Source organism: Mustela lutreola, chromosome 6 (assembly GCF_030435805.1).
Source record: "Mustela lutreola isolate mMusLut2 chromosome 6, mMusLut2.pri, whole genome shotgun sequence".
Taxonomy (NCBI): Eukaryota; Metazoa; Chordata; class Mammalia; order Carnivora; family Mustelidae; genus Mustela; species Mustela lutreola.
Genome location: NC_081295.1, coordinates 146,850,860 through 146,873,233, shown reverse-complemented (window position 1 = coordinate 146,873,233; position 22,374 = coordinate 146,850,860). Strand labels below are relative to the sequence as shown.

The 22,374-nt window shown below is 57.5% G+C and overlaps 2 protein-coding genes across 11 annotated transcripts in view; one reads left to right on the top strand and one right to left on the bottom strand.

Moving 5' to 3' along the window:
• Positions 1–8,235, top strand: part of DTNBP1 (dystrobrevin binding protein 1) — a 211,654-nt gene extending 203,419 nt beyond the window's left edge. For all 4 annotated transcript variants that reach the window (XM_059179399.1, XM_059179396.1, XM_059179398.1 and 1 more), the window contains 2 exons: positions 6,747–6,890; positions 7,854–8,235. In XM_059179399.1, coding sequence (XP_059035382.1) covers positions 6,747–6,890; positions 7,854–8,071 — 362 coding nt within the window. In that variant the 3' untranslated portion in view covers positions 8,072–8,235. The remainder of the gene's footprint in view (positions 1–6,746; positions 6,891–7,853) is intronic.
• Positions 8,236–8,761: 526 nt separating this feature from the next.
• JARID2 (jumonji and AT-rich interaction domain containing 2) overlaps positions 8,762–22,374 on the bottom strand; it is a 257,486-nt gene continuing 243,873 nt past the window's right edge. For all 7 annotated transcript variants that reach the window (XM_059179390.1, XM_059179391.1, XM_059179388.1 and 4 more), the window contains 7 exons: positions 21,330–21,444; positions 18,899–19,004; positions 17,727–17,909; positions 17,128–17,258; positions 16,542–16,725; positions 13,860–13,967; positions 8,762–10,734 (listed from right to left, as the gene is read on the bottom strand). In XM_059179390.1, the coding sequence (XP_059035373.1) occupies positions 10,552–10,734; positions 13,860–13,967; positions 16,542–16,725; positions 17,128–17,258; positions 17,727–17,909; positions 18,899–19,004; positions 21,330–21,444 (1,010 nt within the window). In that variant the 3' untranslated portion in view covers positions 8,762–10,551. The remainder of the gene's footprint in view (positions 10,735–13,859; positions 13,968–16,541; positions 16,726–17,127; positions 17,259–17,726; positions 17,910–18,898; positions 19,005–21,329; positions 21,445–22,374) is intronic.

Below are 22,374 nucleotides of genomic sequence, written 5' to 3'. Positions count from 1 at the left end.
ACCCCCACGTGGCAGTCAGAGCCCCCCCCTCGGGCGTGTCTTTTCAGAGGGCGCTGATCGCCTGAGGGGGGGGCCAGCCCTCCCCACCCCCACCGCATCTAAGCCTATTCACCTCCCAAAGGCCCCCGCAGCAGACACCGGTGCGGTGGGGGTTAGGGCTACGACATAGGAATTTGGGGTTACAAATAGGCCATAACAGACATGCACGTCCTCACGGACATGACCTGCGGATTCGAGCATCACCAGCCGCCCCTGTACCGGGAGGGCCTGCGGGCGGTAGGACTACGAAGGGAACAGCGAGCTCTACAGTCGCTTGGGCTCGGCAGACCTTAAAAGGCCCTGGGCGCTCGGCACGTTTATAGGCCCAGAGGAGCAGAGAGCAGACGAAGTGCCTCTTACAGGGGTAGCCCGGAGCAGGCCGGTGTGGCGGAAGCAGCACAGGTTCAGAAGCCCCTCCTCCTGTTGATGGTGAGCCCCTGGGGACAGGGACCCTCTGGGCGGCACAGTGACTCATTCAGCACTTGTTGAACAGACGTCAGTTAAAAAATAAGGAGTTCAATTTGTGTGGTTTTGGACACCTAAAAAAGAACCTTCTTCAAATTCCAAAGAAGTGTTGGGCTCATTTTTATAAGGTTAAAAAAAAAAATGGAGTCAGGCACATGTTGCCAATTTGTGTGGTTTGGAAAGCACTGACCAAGGAAATTGGAAGATTTGGGCTTTTTCGCTTTCTGCTGCAGCCAGAGCCGGAAGGACGTTCACAGATAACAGGCATCTCTGACTGGCTGTCGCTTGGGCTTCCCAGCCCGGCGGGTCCCACGCGCCTGTGTCCTGGAGCGGTCGTCTCCAGGGATGAACGTGGGCCGGTTTCGTGTGGGAGAATCGGTCAAGATGATGAAATGTCCATAGCGAACTCCATATTTCGGACTCCTTTGGCAACATCAGAAATAGCAGTCTGAATTCTTCACGTTTTCCAAAGCATCAATTTTTAATGAAGACAAAGGCATGGGAAGTTTTTGTTTGTTTGTTTTAAAGATTTTGTTTATTTATTTGACAGACAGATCACAAGTAGGCAGAGAGGCAGGCAGAGAGAGAGGAGGAAGCAGGCTCCCCACCGAGCAGAGATCCCGATGTGGGGCTTGATCCCAGGACCCTGGGATTATGACCTGAGCCAGAGGCAGAGGCTTTAACCCACTGAGCCACCCAGGTGCCCCAGGCATGGGAAGTTTTACCCAGAAAAGTGTCCGTGTAAAGGGCCGCCCTGGGTCAGGGTGAGGCTGGAGAACCCACAGAGGTGGAGTGCCACAACAGCAGCAAGGGGACCTGGGAGCCACCTGAGTGTGGTCAGGGCGCAGGAGTGGGGGTGGTCCGGACCCGCTTCTGGCATCTTTATCGCCACTATGTTGAGGATGCAGCTGGTGGCGAGTAGCCCCGCTTGCCGCGCCCTGCTCTGTATGTGCGTCCCCGCAGTGGATCTCGGGCTCCTGGGGGGCCTCCCAGAACTCAGCAGAGTCGAATCCTGGAGTCAGGGGTGCCCCCCTGTGCCCTGAGATGCTCTGACTCAGCCCGCGGATGTCCAGGATGGACCCAGTGCTTGGGAAAGAGGAGGAGGGGGTGTGTGGGCTGGTGGTAAGATTAGCAACGTTAGAGAAGAGAGAACAGATAAAAATGCACCAAACTAAAATTCCTCTCGTGTCCCCCTAGGGTACCATCTTGATTGGAGTAGTCTCTCAAAGCACAATCACCAGCTTATGCGTTTATCTCCTCATGAGGGTTTTATTTAGAACTTGGACATTTACCATGATCCATTATGGGCTCTTACTGAATTAGGAAGTATTTTAAATATCCAGAAAAGAACTGAAAATGTCCCACACTCCTGTTTTCCAGATTTAACATTTTAATACTTTGCCACGTTTAGTTCAGATATTTTTTTTAAATGTTATGAAATATTCCAAACATACGCAGAGGTATAAGGAATGACGTAAACCCCCATGTGCTATGCACCCAGCTCGAGTACGAACGCAGCACCCTCCCTGCGAAGGCCCTGCCCGAGGGCCCCCCCCCGGCCCCTCCGCCACCAGCCTTCCCTGCTCACTGTCCACAGCAGCCCGTTCAGCCTCGATTGTTCCTTTTCGCTCTTACATCACTTCCGGATCTACTGAATGATCACGCGGAACCGTCCGTGGTGGGGTCGGTTTTCCTTGTTTCAGGTGCTTTCTCGAAAGTTCTAAAGACCCCACTGTTAAGGACATTCTCGTGCGTCCTGGTCCACGGGAGGAGAGTTCCCGGCCTCCCGGTCACCGCGAGGGCTGCCCCACCCTCATCTGGTAGGTCGGGGACGGGGCCTGAGAATTCGTGTTTCTGACCAGCTCTGAGGGAACGCGAGAGCCTGCTGGCCCCGGGGCCCCCGCTTTGAGAACCGCTTCCTTAGGCCGTACGAGGAGGATCGTGGTTACGGGGTCATTTGATGTGCTTATACTTGTTTTTCCCGGATTCGGTCAGCGACCTGCCCAAACCCGCACGTCCGTTCACAGCGCACCTGGCTGTGTGCACGCCTGTCACTCATCTTTGTCCACACCGGCTAGAGCGAGATTGAAATTTTTGCCAGTGTGTATGAAATGACCTCTAATTTGGGTTTTAATTTGCATTTCCTTGATGGTCCATGGTCTTATGCCCCTGGAATTGGCTTTTGCTGGTGATGACCTGAGGCAGTCACCTTCCCCTGACCCGAGGCTTAGCGATCCTAGAGTGGCCTTTAAATAAAGGCTCACTTAGCAATTTAGCGCTTTGTCCATTTTACCGCGACGGTTTGTCCTGTTGTGTCTGGTGCAGGAGCTCCTCGCCTGCAACGCACTAGCGGAGCTGGGCCGGGGCGCGAGCTGCAGGCACATCCCACCGCGTGCCGGTCGCAGCGCTCTGTGCCGTCCCTGTCGCGCTTGGCTCTGCGGTCTGTGCCGGCTGGTCTTTCCGAGGGTGGCGCGGGAAGGGCCTGTTCCGGTGCCTGGGCCCGGGCCACCGCCGCCACTGGGCGTCGTGTCCTCGCCCAGTCCCCACCCGTACTCCCGCGGGGCTCGCCCGGGACCGCAGCGCTGCCAGCCGCGTCCTGCCGGAGCGCCGGCTCTCCGGCTCTCGTGGGGTGGGCGGGGGCGCGGACGGAGGGCAGCTAGCCGACAGACGGATGCCTGCAGCTAGCAGACAGACAGACGCCTGCAGCCGGCCGGCAGACCCCACGGCCCGCCACAGGGTTGGGGCCTCGGCCGGGGAGCGCTGTCCTCCACCGAGCCCTCTGCACCCCTGCGCGCCTTGGTGCGCTCTTGCCGCTGTGCGGTCGCCGGGGCTCATCTGGGCGCTTCTGGCTCTTGGTGCCGCGGTAGAAACGTGAGCGTCCGAGTCCCGAGGCCCGGGAAAAGGCCCAGACAGACGTGGGCCGCCCGAGTTCAGTTCCTACACGGAGGGAGCAGCACCGCGCCCCGCGGCTGTCCTCACTCCTCTGTCCCCAGCCTGGGGGGGCGGGAGGGTTGTGCCAGGCCTCTCTCTGCGGGAAGAGCTCCCCGTTCTTCCCCTTTGATAGAGGTTTCCGGTTTCTTACTAATTTTAGCGCATTTTCCACGGCACCCATCCAGCTCGTCTCAAGCACGTTTGCACAGCGAGGTCCGCGGAGCACGTCTGTCTTTAGCATCTGGGACGAGCTTTGCTCCGGCCGCTCTCACACTGCTCACTTGTACCCTGGACCCCTTTGTTTGGAGTCTTACCCGGAACACATGTTTCCAAGTGTTTTCTCAAAGACCCAACTTTTCGTTTTGTTGTTTTCTATGGAATATTTCATGAAGTTCTCTTCCCCAGCGCTGGGATTTTCAGGTGGTGGTTCTTTGGGTTTTGGTCTATTTTAAGTTGACCATTTGGGCTGAGTTTTCAAGATTCTTGTCTGAATAAGGCAGTTGAAGCTATGAACATTTCAGGAGGTTAAAGTCCACCACTTTTAACAGAATTCTACAAGTATTGACAAGTAACGGTTTCTTCCTGGGTTTTTCAGATGTTCCATTACAGTTTGACTTGCGAGCTGTTCAGAAGTGGCTTTAAATAATGCGTGAAGGTGTTTCTAGTTACCGTTTGTTACTGATTTCTACTAAACTTCATTATGGTTGTCAGAGAATGGGATTTTTTTTTTTAAAGAATTTATTTATTTGACAGAGAGGTCACAAGTAGGCAGAGAGGCAGGCAGGAAGAGAGGAGGAAGCAGGCTCCCTGCTGACAGAGCCCAACGTGGGGCTCGTGGGGCTCCATCCCAGGACCCTGAGATCATGACCTGAGCTGAAGGCAGAGGCTTTAACCCACTGAGCCACCCAGGCGCCCTGGGATTTTTTTTTAATTCAAGACTTAGAGTTTGTCTTCATGTTTCCTGTGTACTTGAGAGCAAGATTCTAACAAGTTTGTAAGTAGGGCTGTTGAAATATTGCCTATCACTAAATTTTATACCATTTGGTTATGTAATTACCAAAGAGGTATACTGAGCCCTCCTCCCCCTCAGGATTATGATTTCTTAGATCTTCCTTGTCTGCCATTCTTCAAATGTAACCGGAATTGTATTGTCACACACAGTTTGGACTTGTCCTTGCAAACTGAACCTTTATTAAGTACCACACTTTACCCCAGTATTTTTGCTTTCCCTTAAAGTGTTTTATTTACTAAAATCACTGTGTCCGCTTTCTTCAAGTGAATCATTTAATTACTTTCCATTTTTCCTAAGCTTTTCATGTTTTTTTAATGTCCTTGTGTTTCAGGAGTGTCTCCTATGAATGAGACATAGGTAGATTTTTATGACTTTAGTTCAGTCTTATAACCTGTTACAACCAGCAAATCTGATTCATTTGCCTTTACTGGGATAACTGGCAGAGGTGGCTTCGTTACCATCTTTCTTGTGCTGTTTCAGTGCTTGTTAATCCGGTTTTTCTCTAAGTCCTACTCCCGCCCTCTTCAGGAGGGTAGGACAGACAGGACAGGGAGCTTCTGGACCTTTCCGAACTGTGCCAAAGCAAGGCCAGTAGCCAGAAAGGCAAGCGGACAGGCCTCCATACCCGTAAAGGAGAACCTGCCTGGTCTTCACCTTCTGACAGCCCAGCGGCCGCCGAAGAGGACCCGCAGGGCCCCCATCTGACCAGTGGGCACAGTGCCCCTGACCAGCCGGGCTGTGGTACAGCACGGGGACTGCGTGGCCTTGTCCACAGTCCACATGGCTTTGGATATTGCCACTTTGCAGGGAAGGGGGGAGGGTCATTTAAGCTGGAGTACACTCTGTCACACTTAGGGTCAGAAACAATGTGCTCTTTCTTGGAATCTCACACTGACCATTGACGACACTGTGCTTCAAGATGCTCTGGTCCCCCTCCCCCCGGAGCAGGGCCTCCCACCCCACAGGCTCCCCACACACCCGCGTGGCTCCTGTCACCTGTGACCAGCTTCCTGGTTGTCTGCGGCCTCGCACGCCGAGACGCTTCCCGAAACAGGCTTCCTCGTGGCCCGGACCTGCCCTCCGCAGCCCCTCGGCCCCGCGTGCCAATTCACGGGCAAGCGTTGTCTGATGGAGCTCGTATGTGATCCTTGATCTTAAATGCCATTCAGTGTTCTAGAATTTTAGAGAGGACGTTCGCCTCGCCTTTCCAAACTTCTTATTCCGCAGTTTCCCGGCTTCTGTTGTTGAGAAGCGGTCAGCCTGGTTATGGCCGCCCTTGCCTCATCTCCCCTTCCTTCTGACGTCCCCCAGCTGCCCTGCCGCCGACAGGGGACTGTTCCTTTTATCTGTCTCCCACAGGGGAGATCCTGCCCCCTTGGTCTGGGAGGTCAGATCTTCCAGCAGGTGAACTCCTCACCCCGTGGGCCGCGCTGCTCCCCACCGTCCCTGGGCTTTGGAGCCATGATGCGCCGGGCCTGTGCGTTTCCCCTGCTCCGGGGCCCGTCCGGTCTAGCGCGCGCTTGCGGACTGTCGGGCCGTCACTCCCCTTCCATTTAGCTCCTGCCCAGAGTTCTCCATTCCGGTGAACAGATGTTCCTATCTGGAAGTTACTTGGCTTTTCTCAAATGTTTGTCTAATAAGCCCTTGTTTTTTGATTCAAGTTCATTAAAGTCCCTGTTCGTTACAAACGAAACGGGAGGGGGTGTTGCCCGCGCGCGTCTGCCAGCCCTGCTCGCGAGCACTGGCTCCGTGGTGCCCCGGAGAGTGGGGCGGAGGCTGCGTCCACATCCAGAAGTAACTTGTGTCTGCCGGACGCTGTCACGCCCGGCATGGGGACACCACAGGGCTTGCAGTTTTCTGAGCCACAGAGGTAGTGGGCACGGGGCTCCGGAGCAGGGGCCGACTGGACTTCCCTCTCTCTGTGCTTTCACTGCAGGGAGCTCGTGGGCCCCGCCACCAGCCCGCAGCTGCCCAAACCTTGTCTGCGGTTCAGAGCCAAGACTCAAGAGAGGTTACCAGGGCAAGGACAGCTTCAGCAAAGATTATCAAGTTCAGGGTCGTCTGCAGGCAGGAGGGCTCTTTGAAACTGGGGTGGCTGCCGGAGGGATCCAAAGTCACCAAGGCTGGTCCGGGAGGCAGTCACAGTGCCTGACTAGAAGTGGTCCTTGCTGTGATGTAGAAGGTTCGAGTGGCAGATACCTCACACCTTGCGAACGCTAGCCTTTGCATTTGAAGCTCACCTTTTAGGGGGTTATGCACCACTGGAAGAGTCACTTCTCTCGCGCCCTTCTCTTCCCAGAGCCCATGGGCAGCATGTCGTCCATGGAAGTGAACATCGACGTGTTGGAGCAGATGGATCTGATGGACATATCTGACCAGGAGGCCTTGGACGTCTTCCTGAACTCCGGGGGCGAAGACAACGCGGTGCTGTCTCCGGTCTCAGGTGGGCGAGACCACCGTGCACAGATGGTCACACTCACACACCCTCTCCCTCCGGAGGGAAACCCTCGGAGGACAGTGATCAGACCGTGCCAGTCCCTGAGCGCACCCTGTGGGGCTTGCCGGCTGCCCGGTCTCCCACTTCTCCCTGTGTTTGGGGCCCCCTCAGGGGCCGTTCCACTGCACCGGGGCTCAGAGGGCCGCTGGAGTCGGGCTGTCTGGCCCGGACAGGAGATGGGGGCTCCCTGTGGGCACGTGTGCCCCACGCACTGCTGTCCCCAAACTGCGAGTCACAGAAGGTCAGCAGATGATTTTCCGAGGCCCCGGCCCTGTCCCCAGGCTCAGGGAGACAGTCCGTCCGGACGGGGCGGGGTCTGTTTGCACTTGGGCGCTGGTAAGCCAAGGCCTGTCCTTCCAGCAGCGGACTGTGGCCTCCGGCTCGGGCCGCCGTACCACAGGGCCCCCTTCCTCCCCATCCGCTGCTGCCGCCTCGGACTTCTGCACAAGGCAGCGCCCTCCCCCTTCCTGTTGTCCCCGGGGCACCGAGGCCTGTCCCCAACGGGACGCTGGGCACGGCAGGAGGGCTGGCCCCCTTCCCGGGGACTCGACCATCGGTTCGTGCCTTGGTCTCCTTTAATTAAGACCTTCTTTTTAGTTTCCGCAAATCGGGAGAACTGCTGAAAGATGAGGGGGTTTTTCTCTTAGCCTTGTTCCTACTGAATTACTCCCAAGGATGCGGAGGGATCGGGATCATGGAGGGGACACGGGATGCTCCTCCAAGACATGCATCCTGTGCGGTTAGCACCATGTTTTCCTGGACTTGGTAGAAAGGCCCGGCTCGGGGCCCCTGGTGCCACCAGCTCCCAGCCCCCTCGGCAGGCTGGCTCTGCGGCCCCGGAGTCCCCGGAACTGTCCCCGCCGTGCTGTCAGTTGCCGTATGTCATGGCAGATTTCCTCCACTCCGCAGGGCCCGCACCGGGGATCGGGCAGCACGAGACCAGTCTTCCGGCTCCAACTCCTGCCGATTCACAAGCCACGCAGCCTCCCTCGCCGTCTCTCTGCACCGAGCTGGCCGCCCCGGCCCCCGGCGACGGTGGTGAGTCCCCCATTGTCCAGTCTGACGAGGAGGTAGTGGAGGTGGACACTGCTCTCGTCACTTTACACACGGACGACAGCGACTCCTAGGTCAGCGCGCTCCCACGGCGTGGCCAGGGAGACGCGGCCGTGTGCGGATCCTCACTGTGAAGGCAGGTGGTTTAATGGAGGCTTTTGGCTTGTTGCACGGTTGCCGATGATGTGAGAGGAATGGACTGTAAGAACAGCTGACAATAAAGTTTGTGCAGAAGGGCTTCCCGCTAGATCCGTCCTTCGGGCCTTCAGTGCAGGGAGGGCAGCTGGGGGCCCCGTGGGCCACGGAGGAGCCCGTGTCAGACAGGACTGGGCCGGGAGCGCACGTCCCCGCCTCGGCTCAGCGCGGGGGAGGAAGCCCTCTTGGAGGGATACTCCGCTTCCTCCAGAATCCGGCCGCAGTCAGCTTGGGCTTTCATGTGTGGATACAAGGTCACGGGCACCAGCTGCCCCTCCTTTAGTAGGAGCCCACACACCTGGGCCTGGAGGAGGAGGAGCCATAACCCGAGGGACTCCTCTGGTCTTGTTCCTGGCATGAAGCTTCTAGCCCAGCACCTCGTGAGAGCACGGCCCGGCCGGCTGTCACGCCATGTCCCGCAGCCCCCAGCAGCCCACGAGGGAGTGGGGAACGAGGTGTCGCCGCCTCCACTCCCTGGCCCGGGGGGTGGGGGGGTGTCAGCCCTCGGCCCGGTTACTGGAAAGAAAGAGCTCGTTTCAGTCCCCCATCTTCCACAAGACAGACAAATATCCAAAAAACTTCATTTTTATTATTAAACCTTGTAGTACAAACCTGAAAAGTAAACAAAAAACTGGCAATAAACAACATGAAGTCCTCCCTCCCGCGGGAGGGGTGCAGAGCAGCGCTAATAAATTAAATGTCAAACTGTAAGCCATAGGCAGAAGTTTACTGTCAAAAAGAGGGAAAGTACACAGCAAGGCCATAAAAACCGGACAACCACATTGGAAAACACTTGACTCTGTTTATGTAATTGTTAAATATTCCAAAAACAGTTCAGTCTTCCGCAACAACAACCGACAAAGTATCACAGGACGCTCCGGACAGTCCCACCGGCCAAGCTCAGTGCAGCGGGGGCAGCTGCGGGCTCGCTGGATCCAATCACGAAACAAAGAACAGCTTGTGAAAACAGTTCCCTTTTTTATTCCACACATACTGTACACACAACCGGAGAAGGGCAACAGCTACTCCATTATTATTTTGTTGTTGTTGTTCAGTGATGTAAGCAGCACTTATAAATGTTACAAGAAAAACCCTGTAAGCATCCAATCCACCCGATGAAGAAACGGAAACGTAAGGCTTTTCTTCATCTTGTCTTCGCGCCCTCCCCACCCCCCACCGAGAAAAAGGCTCAAGTATTTAAAACAATTTACAGGCGTATGTACAAAAGGGTTGGGGTTCTTTTTTTTTTTTCTTTTTTTCTTTTTGTTACAACATGGAGAGAAAAAATAGACAAGGTGAGCGCAAATGCATTTTCACATTCAAACAGAACTGCAGACCTCCTAGTGGCTCTAAGTGTGACCGTCAACGAACCGAACCGAAGGAAAGATTAATGCTGACGTGGGAAGGTGGGACCAGGCGGTGAGATGGAGACGGAATGTGAGAGAGATTGCACATCTAGGACAAAGAAGCACTTCACGGCTTCGCTCACTTTTTTTTTTTCTTTTTTTTTTTTTTCTTAAGGATGCTATTGAAGGGTTTTTGATAAAGTAGCCAACAGCACCAAAAAATAACAGAATGGATTTCCTAATGAAATCAGGCACAGGTGTCCCTCCCGTGACCCCTCCAAGGCAGGCAGTCGTCTTCCCTCCTCTCCTCTCCTCCACAAACAGATGCATAGTGATGTGCTGGTAAAGAGAACCTCGGCGCGCCTCTTCTGTGTTTTGCCTCGGGTTAGGAAACTACGTCCGCCTTCAGCTGCCATGACCGCCCCAAGACACAAAATGGGGGTTCTCCGGTTTTAAAAATTACAAACTCGTTTTGCACATGACAGAAGAAAAAGACAGCCAAAGTAAAGCCATTTCTTTTCAAGTTTTGTGTTTGTGTGTGTGCGTGTGTGTGTCTCCTATCCCTTTTCCTCTCTAGAAAAATCTGCTCACATGACTGATAGTTTTAAAATTTGTTCTCCAAACTTCACCCTCTTCAAAATGGGTTAAAAAGCCTTTTTTCCCCAAGTTACCGAAGAAAACAACAAAACAAAACAAAACCAAAAAACAAAAATAACAAAAAACGAAAAGGCTTTTTCAGCCACAGGGGCGATACAAATTAATACAGCCCCTCAAGGGTTTTTAAAACAGTGAATATACGGCAGTTTCAAAAATCTAACTGCAGTATCTAGGTATTCTAAGTACAAAAAAAAGTTCAACAGTTTAATGCTAAAACAAAATTAGTTCTCTAAAACCAGAAGAAAATCTTCTTTAGAGCTAGTGCAAAGACAGCTTGTATCCTACAGCAAGTACTCCAAACTAGAATATAATAATTACAAAAAAATATAGATCAACCGACACGGGTGTTGGCATCTTCACGACGAGCTCGAAGCACTTCTGGATGAGCCGGAGGATGAGAGCCGGGACGGCGGCACGTCCACGGTCGCTCTCTTGCGGGGCCCTCTTTTTGGTGTAGGTTTGCTGAGACAGTTCTCAATGCTGCCGTTCTTACCAGACACTTTGCCACAGATCTGATTGACCAGACTGATGATCTGTTCCTGTTTCGGGTCGAAAGGGAGAGAGAATTAAGAAACCGGAAGAGCACTGGCCCAGAGCCACCCAGGGACGCTTAGCACAGAGTCGCCATCACGTGGGCCGGCAGAGCCCTTCCAGGCAGCCGTGGCCTGAGACCCAGTGAGAACAAGGCTCCAGGAGAGTGAGGCTCCTCCCTGGCAGCTGGAGCAGAAGGCTTCCCCGGCCACAGCCAGGAGGGGGACAGCTGCCTTGCAGAGGGGTCGACAGGCAGCCGAGGTATGGCTGCGAGAGCCGCCCCGACAGTAGGGCACTGTCCGAGCCCGGCTCTGCCTGCACTGGGCATCTGGGAGGAAGCCCCAGGGCTGGGGGTCTGTCTACTTGCTGCCACACGGTGACAAGTGCCTGAAACTGTTGGCTCCGGCCATGACACGCGAGCCTCCCTTCACCAAGGCGTGCACACACGCGCACCTGTCTGTAAATGTGCAGTACTCCCTCCTCGGCGAGGGGGAGCCTGTTCACTCCGCTGCTGACATCAGGAACATGTGGGTGACAGCCACACGACTGACCCATCCAGTTTTACAGAGACTGTGGGCCAAAATATGAGAACGGCATGCGGCCTGACCTTCGTGTCAAAAGGACCTGCTCTGGACCAGGGAAGGAGGGAACCGTATGGACACCCGGACGAGAGAGGCCCTTCCTTTATGCAAAGGCCTGGGGGCCAGGGAGTCCCAGGCTGGCCCGGCCCTCCGCACCAGGAGGCAGGCTCTCATCACAGGGGTGGAAGGTGTTACAGGTGAAGTGAAAACTGTCTGAAAAGAAAGGGAAAAGCACCCTGGAAGGAGCAAGGCCGCCCACTTAATGAAAGGGCCCTCTCCGGCCATTCTTTAAACCATTTACAGCAAACCTAATCGAGGGTGAATAGAGGAACTTCTTTAAAACCTGGTTCCAAGCGGCCGAAAGCTGCCTGGGCAGCGCCCTCTCTGCATCAGCCTGTGCACCCGCAGACCGCTGCCAGGAAAGCCCGGCGGCTCCCCTCTGGCGGCCTGGACACAGCCTTGGGACCTGCAGTTGGCCTCACAAGCCACTTCTGAAACACAACCCAGAGTGAGCAACTCCCCAGGTAACCCCCCCCCCCAAACACGCACACATGCACATTCAGTTCAACCTGTGAAGGAACAGGAAATCCTGAGAAGGAAAATTCAGATTTTCATTTACTGAGACCACCGACCAAGGAGGCGGCTTCGAATAACCGTTCTCACTCATCGAAACCAACGATGAAGCTTCAGAGGGACCCGACCCGTGACTCTCAGTCCAGTATTCTGGTCACACACAACCCCTAGCTACACATAGGCCGGTGGCGGGGATGCCCCCTAGTGCCAGCGGCCGCACTCTGCACGCCAGCCCGCTGCTGGCCCGGGCACAGAGCCCGGCACTCACCGCCCAAGCGCAGCAGGGACAGCCAGGGACCCACAAGACCCACATCTGTGTTCAGCTTTTCAGTCTCCCTTACCCAAAGGTTCTCCCCTCCGACCCACAGCCTGAGCCCTGAGGAGTCCCGCCTGGGGCTCAGACCTGAGCTGCCAGAAGGCCCGACCGCCAGGGCAGCCACCAGGATATTGGGCCGCTGGCATGACAGAGGGTCCCGGGCAGATGGAGCCCTCCAGAGGAGGGGTCTGTGGGAGGAGGAGCCCTCTCTGGACACAGTGTGAGGGCCTGGCAGAAGGGCATGTGCTGCTCGGGACAGGTGACACAGCACCACTGCCATATGAAAGGGACTCTGGGTCTGTCACAATGGGAGCTGTGCCCTCTGCGGGGCGGCAGGGCGGAAGGACAGCCAAGGCTGCCAGGTGAGACACTAGGCACAGACCTGCCACCTGTGTGGGGACAAGCCCAGGATGGGGTGGCAAGCTCTCCCTGGGAGACGTTGCTCTCCGTGGCGGGCCTGACACGCTGTGGACACAACCGACCCAGAACTGGGGCTTCGGATGGTGTCCGCCCCTAAAGACGGGCAGCTGTCACAGAACCCGGAGAAGGACCACAGGGGACACAAAAGCATGGATCCTTGAACAAGGACAGAAGCACAGAAGCGACAAGAGCCAACTGGACCTGGGATGCATCTGGAAGGTGGAAACGGACTTGCGGAGTTGGCTGCCTAAAGAAAAAAGCTCCGTGTTTCTGCAGAGGGCCCCTGGTGAGGACAAAGCTGGGTCCCAGCTTCGAGAGCTGGCCCCGGGGCTCGTGTGCCATGGCCTGCTGCCCGGCCCTGCTGGGAGGCGCCCTGGTTCTCACCTGGAAGTGGGATGGAAGATGCCAGCACGGTCTGCGGTGCCTCCTAGAGCCATGGAAGGCAGCCGAGCCCCCGGAGCACCCCCAGTGTCCCTGCGCCACCCACCTGGCCGTGGCTCAGGGCTGGCCGGCACATGCTCATTCCCGTGCAAGTAAACAGGTGCAGGGGGAGTCTCTGGGGGATGCAGAGCACCCCTGCCCTGCCCCGGGGACCGCACACTGTGGGGAAGGGGCACTGAGCCAGCAGAGGACAGGACTCCATCTAGCTGGGCCAGGGGAAGGGCTAATTCCCTCCTATGTCAGAGAGGAAGGCTGCTCTGGACCTGGCCCCTGAACCCCAGAATGGGACTCCTCCAAGAAAACAAAAACCAGAAAGACTTGGCTCTGTGGTCTCGGAGCTCCCGGGCTGCCAGCGCCACCACCAGCCCCCCAGGTTCCGTCTGTCTCGTCATGGATGTGCGCAGGTGGCCCACATTCCTCCCCTGTCCCCCGGATCTGTACCCCAGCCGCTGGGGATGGCACTGCCCCTTGTTTCCTGAGCCCGGCCCACCCGTGTGGCCAGCACCCACACTGCTTGTACATGGAGATGCTGTGCGGAGGCTGGGCTGGGCCCCCACGCAGGGCAGTGAGCACCGGGCTTGTGGCTGCAGAACTACTGTTACTGGGAACAGGAAAACCAGAATGGAATGAAGTTCATAAAAGTAAAGAAATCTGATTTTTAGTCCCTGGGATTCTCCACGTTAGTCTGGAGACAAGCCTACACTACTTTCCATCCCCCAGCCGGGCTGTGTGACGAGGGCCTAGCACCCCAGGAGAGCCACACAGCTGCCCTGCACACGGGCTGCCCCCAGCACGCACTGACCTCATCGTAGCGGTACATCAGCTTCAGCCCTCGGCAGGACTTCTGCTTCTCCACGTGGCGCAGGGCGCACTCCAGGCAGAACACCACGTTCTCGTTCTCCTGCACAACCTGCGGGAAGAGCGCCGGGCCTGAGGGGCGGAGCTCTACTGGGGACAGGCCCTGGAGACACTGCCACCCGACAGGGCTTGGGGGAGGGGTGCCTGGGACTTGAAAATGTTGGGAAACGATGAAAAACCCAAACCAGGCACCTGCAGCAGCACTTGCAGCTGGGGAGCAAGCACATGACAGTCTCTGAGCTGCACCCACAGATGTGGAGGCCTCGTGTCCCCTCCAGCTTTCTGCCGCCCACAAGCCAGAGGAGACAGGAGGAGAATGTGAGGCCTGTTTCTAAGCGCTCAAGTTCCAGGGCGTTTGAGACCTCGTGTGCACAAACCATGGCGGGACGCGAGGTGGCAGACTAGGGCCAGAGCAGCTGTGAGGGACGCCCCCCAGATGTCCTCACGCTGCTCTTCCATGGCCCCATCAGTTCCGCTGGTTACTCAGAGGCTGCCCCCCGGAAACTCCAACCACCCAAATGGGCCTCTCCCGCTAGCATGCACAGGAGCTTCCAGGAGCTTTGGTCAAAGCGTGTGCCCGGGGCACAAGGCCTGTGGATCCCCAGAGCAGGGGATCCGGATCCCAGAGGGACACCCAGTAGGTGTCGGGGTCCTCGCCCCTCCCCCGACCCCCAGTCCTGCCCTCCTGAGTGAAAAAAGGGAAAATGCTGCCTTAATACACAAGATGCAAGAGGCTGACCCCTTTTCACAAAGATGCAGGGCAAACAGCCAGCTGGTAAAGCAAGCCGTGAGGGAGGAACTAACACTTAAGAGGAAGGAACCCCTCACCTTTTATTTTTTTTAAGATCTTATTTACTTGACAGAGATCACAAGCAGGCAGAGAGGCAGAGAAAGAAGAGGAAGCAGGCTTCCGGTTGAGCAGAGAGCCCAATGTGGGGCTCGATCCCAGGACTCTGGGATCATGACCTAAGCTGAAGGCAGAGGCTTTAAACCCCTGAGCCACCCAAGTGCCCCACCCCTCACCTTTTAAAGACACTCAGGCCAAGCACAGAAATAGACAAAAAACAGGAAATGATAAACAAAAACACAAAGCTTATGACTAATCCAAGCAATGAAAATTAAAAATAAAACCTCATTTTTTAGGTACAAATTAAACAGTCTCTCTGCTTTCTTAAAACACCGGGGCTGCTAAGGCACACCTAGTGACAACTCTCAGGGCCGGGCCTGCCCGTCTGCAGGACGGCCTGACACACCGACTGGAACCGGCCGGGCCCCACATGGAGCTCGTGACAGCGCCATTCGGACTCGTGGGAAATAAGGGACTTGCTCCCCTGGGAGCGGCTCCAGCCAAGCAGAGAGGACACACACAGGGCTCCGTGGCTTTCACAAGTGATGCTCACGAAACAGTTTTAAGATCAGAGGAAATGCTTCTTTAAGAGAGCACAGCCCTAAATCTCCTCCTAGAAGACAGACCAAGCAGAAGAAAATACAGATCTTCCTTGACTTATATATATGCTCAAGCTAAAAATGCGTACAAATGCGAACGGCTGCTGACCTCCCTGACACCACCCCCCTGCCGGGCCTACCCCTCGTGTGCTCACGCGGGCATCCTCCTGCACAAGGCGCATTTGGTAACGAAGTGTTGACTATCTACCGTGTCTCAAAGGGTGTGCTGGACCGGAACACAGAGTGGCTGTCGGCACACAGCAGGGGGCAGAGGGGACAGGGGCTCAGAAATAAAAATGTCAGTCCGGTTTTTACTGAATGTGTACCACTTTCAGACCATCGTAAAGCAGAAAAATCCGAATTCCAACTGTCTTAAGTTGGGATCCCCCTGTAGGGGAGATGGGATGTATGGGTGCCACGGACTCCAGGATGCCCCGTGTCCACAGGCTCCAGTCCTGACCCCCGTACTTCACGGGCGCCTGTGAAGAGGCAACCCAGATAAGCGGAGGTCCCAGCGGGGGCCTCGTCCAATGACTGGCGTCCTCGCGAGAAGAGGCTAGCGGTCGGGCACACGGGGGCGGGTGTGTGAAGACACAGGGAGCCGGGGGCCACACCCCAGGCTGCGACTCCCGCCCCAGAGCTGTGAGGAGAGGGTCCCTTGTCCACGCCCCCCCACCCCCGTGTGGTGTTTGTCGCAGCGCCCCCTTCTGTCCACCTTCACACTCCACGGGGAGCAGCCGGGAGGGGCCCCTTCCCTGCAGGGCAGCTGTAGGCGCTGGGGCTGGGGGACACACCGGCGAGGGGAGGGGCACTTCCCATCTACACCGCGCTCTCGGGAGGCAGCAGCCCCACCGGCAGGGACAAGGAGCAGGGCCGCCGTGCGTGCGTGCGTGCGTGCGTGCGTGCGGCCGCCCAGGGGAGACGCGCGGATGCGGGGGACGGGCGGAACAGGAGCAGAGCTGCGCTCCTCAGAACCACGTTTTCACCACAGACGGAGTTAGGAGTCTTCGGGCCGCAGCCCGACAAGGCCGGAGCCGAGGACAGACGAGCCCGCGGCCCCCACGGAGCAGCAGCGGGGGCGGAGTGGGCAGGGCGAGGACCGGGCCCCTGACGCGCAGCCCCCGCAGACACCCGCAGGCCTGAGCCCCCCGCGCCCACGCCAGGCGCCCCCCCAGCTCACCATGGACAGGTAGCACAGGTGCTGGCAGACCTGACACCTCCTCTCCGACGTCTCCAACTGCAGCCACTTTCGAGGCTTTTTCTTGCCATCCGCCATGGCGCCGTTGCCGTCGTGGCTGCCGTAGCGGGCGGACGAGTGGAGGCCGGCCTCGAACAGCTGCCGCCGCTGCCGCAGCTCCGTGTCCCTGCGCGCGCAGAGCGGGGCCGGGTGGTCAGCGCGCCGCCGGGGCCACGCCGCACCTGCCGCACCCCCACTCGCCGCAGGCCTCTGCCACGGCTGCCCCCGGCCTCCGCAGACAGCAGCCAGGCGAGGGCGGCGGGCCAGACCCCTGCCAGGGGGGGCGCGGGGGGGCGCGGGGGGGCGCGGGGGCGCGGGGCAGGGCCCGCCCTCACGCCTTCCCCCAGGAGACCTTGCTCCCCCCACAGCGCTCCCGCCCACGCCGACCCCAAACATGACGCCTCGGGAGGCAGAGCAGAGAGAACCCACCCTGCACCCAAAGCCTCCACCCGTGGGCCGAGCGGGTAGCAGCCCCCAGCCAGAGCGGGGGCCGGGCCCCAGGGGCTCCCGGAAGCCAGACCCCGCTTACCTGAGCTCATCCAGAAGGGCGGAGATGGTACTGAGAGTGGGGCCGTTTTCCTTTTTCGCTTCCGCTTGTGCAATCTGGTAGAGTAACTTCTCCATGGAGAATGGCTTAGCTATATGGCGACGCTTCATTTCCTGCAAGAGGCCACACAGCCTGTCAGGGGAAACGGGCAGTACCAGGCTATGGAAAGTCTCAAACTCTGAATTCCCAAAGTCTCTGGAAATCCTACAACAGTGCCGCCGCCTGCCCAGAACAGCAGCAGCAGAGGGCAGGAAAAGTCCTTGCTCCAGCCACCGGCCGCAAGGCAGGGGCCGCAGCTCAGACTTTCTACCCACTTTGAGATTTTACCTTAACGCCTTCTGTGCCCTCTTCCCAATACTGTATGTGCGTCAATAACAGAACTCAGAGTCTTTCACCATACACACTCCCCTTTCCAAGTGAAGCCCCTCAGCTGCCGCTGAAGGCCTCAGAGGGATATTCCGCAATTCCACCCTCCCTCAGAGCAGACGCGGGCAGGCAAAGACGCATGCGCTGCTGTGCACTCACGCACGGTCCACATGGACCAACACAGCGGGGCGCGCAGGGGGCTCGCCCAGCCTCACCTTGGCCGTCTCGAAGCCCATACTTGTCCACTGGGTGGTGGCAAAGTGCACGGTCTCAGAGACGCTGTAGCCACAGCACACTTTGGACACAAAGGAGCCCGGGAAGCAGACGACGAACTGGCCACTCTGCTGCACGGTCCTGTGCACCTTGATCCCCTCTTTGCACAGCACCTCCGGGGAGATCTAGGGAGACAGGTGGGGCTGAGGTGCCCTCCTGGGCTGCTGCCCCCCACTCAGGACCCACTGCACATGGAGCCCCCATCTGTGACAGCCCTGGCAGCCGGCCCCAGGGCTGCCCTGGGACACAGCCTCTCCCCCAGCAGGTGTGAACACACATACCTGCTCTCCAGGTGGGGAATGAGGACTTAAGGGGCCTGTGTGCCAGGAGACAGATTATGTTTCATATTAAAGGTCTGCTTTCCCTTTAGGAAACACACATAACTCCTCAAAGAAGAACAAAGTTCTAAATGGGTACTGGCCCGACAGTGACACCATGTCCATGCAGGGGCGCAGCCACCGTGAGTAACAGCCCTGTCCCATGTGGCTCGGCCCAGTGGGAAAAGGAGACATTTACACCACCAGGGGGCGACTGCATGGCCTCCGGAGCCTGGTGGACACAGTGGTACAGGCTGGGGGCCTTGGGCCCAGCACCCCTAGAGGGGCTGCTGCTCCCCTTCTCTGGGCTGCCCCCAGGGTGAGGTGGGCCTGGCCATGAGAGCACACAGAGGCAGAGATCACCAGAGGCCAGAGTTCAGGTGTCAGAACACAGCTCAAGGCTGAAGAGATTCCTAGGAATTACTGACCAGGGTCAGAAGCCTCCTGACCAGGAGCCCAGTCACCCCGGTGACCCGCAGGTGGGCACCACCAGACTGCCCAACACCAGCCCGGGGCCCTGCCTCCCTGAACACATTCTCTGCTTGCAGCACGAGCAGGCCCTGAAACAGAGTCCACAGCCGCGGTGAATGTCAGCCTGGAATTCTGTCCCATCTGAGGAAAACACTTCCCTAGTTTGGGTTTCATAGAAGAGGGCATCCGGGCTTGGGCAGATCCCTGGGAGGTTGATACCTCAATGTCGTCTTTGCCTCTGAGGGGCAGGTCAGCAAAGACAGTGACTCTATCCAACAACCCAAATCCCCACCGCTCCCAAACGCTGGCGGAGGGGGGCACCTTACCATGACGTTGCTTTCCAGCATCTGCAGCCCTGGGGTACCGTTGGCCTGCAGCAGGGTGTGGACCACATCCTCGAGCTTGTTCTCCTCCTCAGCAGGAATGCAATACCTGCAGTGTTTGGAGACACGGGCAGAGCAGAGCCTTGACAAGGACCCTCTGCCTGGGGAGCATGTGCGGGCCCCACCGTGCACCAGCCCCCTTAGGCAACAGAGCAAACATAGGCTTCAGGGTGTGGGAAGAGGGGTGGTCTCTGGGGACCAGCACCCCACTTCCCAGGGCCACATGGCGGCTTCTGCCTAGTGTGGCCAAATGGCAGCCACTCCTCTTATGCATAGCTGACCTACAGATGAGCCAAAAACCCTTCAAGCCCAAACCAGATGTTTAAAGCCCCCTATAAATCAGATCCAGACACACGTGCAGACCCCACTGGCCTCTGGTGTATGCTCTAAACCTGCAGAAGTCGCCGTGGGACAAGGGGCCTGGCCCCCAGGCAGAGGAGGCCAAACCCCACCACTCTCCAAAGCCACTCAGGAAAGGAGTCTAGCCTGTCTGTGTGTGTGCCGCCTTGTGGCCAACGCTGCAAGGGACTCCACAGCGGTGTGATGTCCTGAACCTGGGACAAAGGCCCGGCCCCACAGAGGGCACCGTGTACCAGTGCCCAGCAAGCCCGGGACCTGGCCCGGCCAGCTTGGTGCTCAGGGGAGCAACACCATGAGGGCCGCATCAGGCAAGCCTTGCAGGTGGATGGGTGGGTGACCTGGCCGGGTCAAAGCCAAGGGCAGGGACAGTGCAGACTGTCCTGGCTGCAGCTGAGGGGCTGGCTGGGATGGCGAGGAGGAGAGAAGGCTGCAGATGTAGGCAGAACTTAACCGACCCGAGGATCTGGAACCTTACTGCATCATGGGGGAACAAGGGAGCTGTCACCAGTGTCCCTAGAGGGCCCACCAGGAACACACTCCCAGAGCAGTCTGACCAGGCCACGGGCCAACGAAAACCTTGACCTCCAGTAAAAATCAAAGCAGCGTAAACATCAGCAATCACTGCCCCCGCACCCCCCAACCACACAATCAGCTCCAAACCTGGCCCTTCGCCCAGGCCACCGGCCAGCCCTCAGCACTGGTTTCTGTGGGGAAATCCTCCACTTGGAGGCCAGATCCTGGTTCAGTCCAGGGAGAGCCAACCCCACGTTCATGTTCTTGACAAATGCTTAGGTTATTTCAATACCAGTCCATGTTCCTGATTTGTGCCTTGAACCCGGGGTTTCTAACCTAAATCACACACGCTTTCAGAAAAACCGCACACCATGAAGTTCTCCGATCATGTCCCGGCCTCCTCTTACTACACACCAGTGGGGTTTCCAGGGCTAGGTCCTCCAAAGGCCTGCAGTCTGACACTTCCCCACCTCTCCCTCATGGTCAGGCCGCAGGCCTGGGTGGAGCCCCGTGCACGCCAGGCCTGACGCGGCCCCAGAAACTCGGCAGCAGGAACAGCAGGCCCGGTGCGGCCTGCACGCACACGCTCCCAGTCTTCCAGGCCACTCGGCCTCGCCGGCCCGGCAGCCACTCACCGTCTCCCCATGGCACCCTGAGGACCCCTTCCCTCAGCAGGGAGGCCCCCACGGACGTCCCTCCCTCCCAGCATCCCTCAACATAAAGCACACTCGTGGGCATGCGGCCCGAGAGGGCGGAAGCCGTCACGAGGCTGCTGCAGTTCCAGGCTCCTCGGAAGGAGGACGGGAGCAGTAAGACGTTAATAAAGAGTGCCTCGTCACCCCATTAGAACAATAAAGGCAGTTTGCGGGGGGCGGTGGTGGATGTGCTGTTGCCAGCCTGTCGGACAAGACAGCCGATGGCCTGCAGTCATTTCCTATCTGGCACCGTGAAGGAAGTGTCGGGGAGCCAGCCGCAGGCCAGGCAACGGTCACAGGTGGGCCCCCCGGCAGAGGCCTGTCCCACAGCAGGACGAGGGGAACCCACACTCTGCGGCACGTCGGCCGTGGAGACACTAAAAACAGCCTCACACAAGGCCCAGAGGGACCAGTTCACACCGGGCGGGGAAAGGCTGGGGACCAAGCTATGAGCCCCTTTCTGGGGCTCCCCTCACTGCTCTCACCCCTAACATGACACCACATCCTAGAAACCACCACCACCAAACACCGTCCTCGAAGAAAACCCGAGGGTCAGCGGACAGCAGACGGAAGGACGGGAACGGCCCACAAGCACGCGAGATGCTCAGCCCGGCTTGTGACCGGGCGCTTCAAACCTCCTGAAACCTCGCGCCCCGAGTGCTTCCAATCCCACGGCTGAGTGGGAGCAGTGAACCAACCCCCATGCAGATAAGCTCGCCGGGGCTAGCGGCTGCCTGCGGAGAGGGATGTCAGGAATGTTCTGGAATCCTCGCCCTCCCTCATGCGTCCGGCCGCGGCACACTCACCAAATGCAGTCAGCACCAGTGTGTAAGTAGTCAATGTAGGGAAGGTGGTTTTGGTCTCGAGACCAGCATGAGGTAGAAAAGACCATGCCAATGTTTAGCCAGGGAATTGTCACTCCTGCGGAGGGAGAAAAAGGCATTATGGGGGGCAGCACCAGCGTCTCTGAGTCAGGGCAACGAGAAATCTCCGCCTTGTTCCCAAACCGGGAGAAAAAAACAAAGAGAAAGGATTCAAAATGAGGAAACACCAGTGAGAAGGAACTTGAACCTTCCTGCTTGCTATAGAGAGGGAGCCAAAAAAGGAGACGCGATCACAAAACAGTAGTAACAGGGGCGCCTGGGCGGCTCAGACAACCGGTTAGGCATCTGCCTTCAGCTCAGGTCATGACCCCACGGTCCTGGCTTCCTGCTCAGAGGGGAGTCCTCCTCTCCCTCTACTCCTCCCCCAGCTTGGGCTATTTCTCTCAAATAAATAAAATCTTTAAAAAAAAAAAAAAAAATCAATCTGTGAGTTAAGTCGGGAAGCAAGAAGCCCCAAGGAGCAGGACCGTGATGACTGCTGTCAGGTAACCAGCAGCCACACACCGCGGCCTCCTGAACCTCGGGACAGAGGGACAGCAGACATGCCAAGCTGGACCGCTCACTGAGGCCTCCACCTCCAGCACCCACCTGCCCCAGCCAGTGTGGGAGGCCCCCGCCCTTCGTGACCACAACCCCCAGGACACCTGCTGTCCTACTACCCTCATCCATCACTTAGGAGCCTGCACGGGCCCTACAGCGTCAGGACGTTAGCTTTGAAATTACCAATTTCAAGATGAAAAGCTGGCCACTACGTGTCTGCCCAGCTTCCAGGTTCTATCATTTGGTTCACCTTTCCACATTTTTACTGACTTTAGCAGTCCTGTTCCTCCCTTTTCCAAAGACCAATGCTTCTAATACACACGCTCTGCACAGTAACCTGTCCCGTCTGGTCACGTGAGGCACCTGCTCCGCACGCTGCCAGAGGCCAAGGCCTGAGCACCCTAGAGATAGCGGTGACATCGGGGCG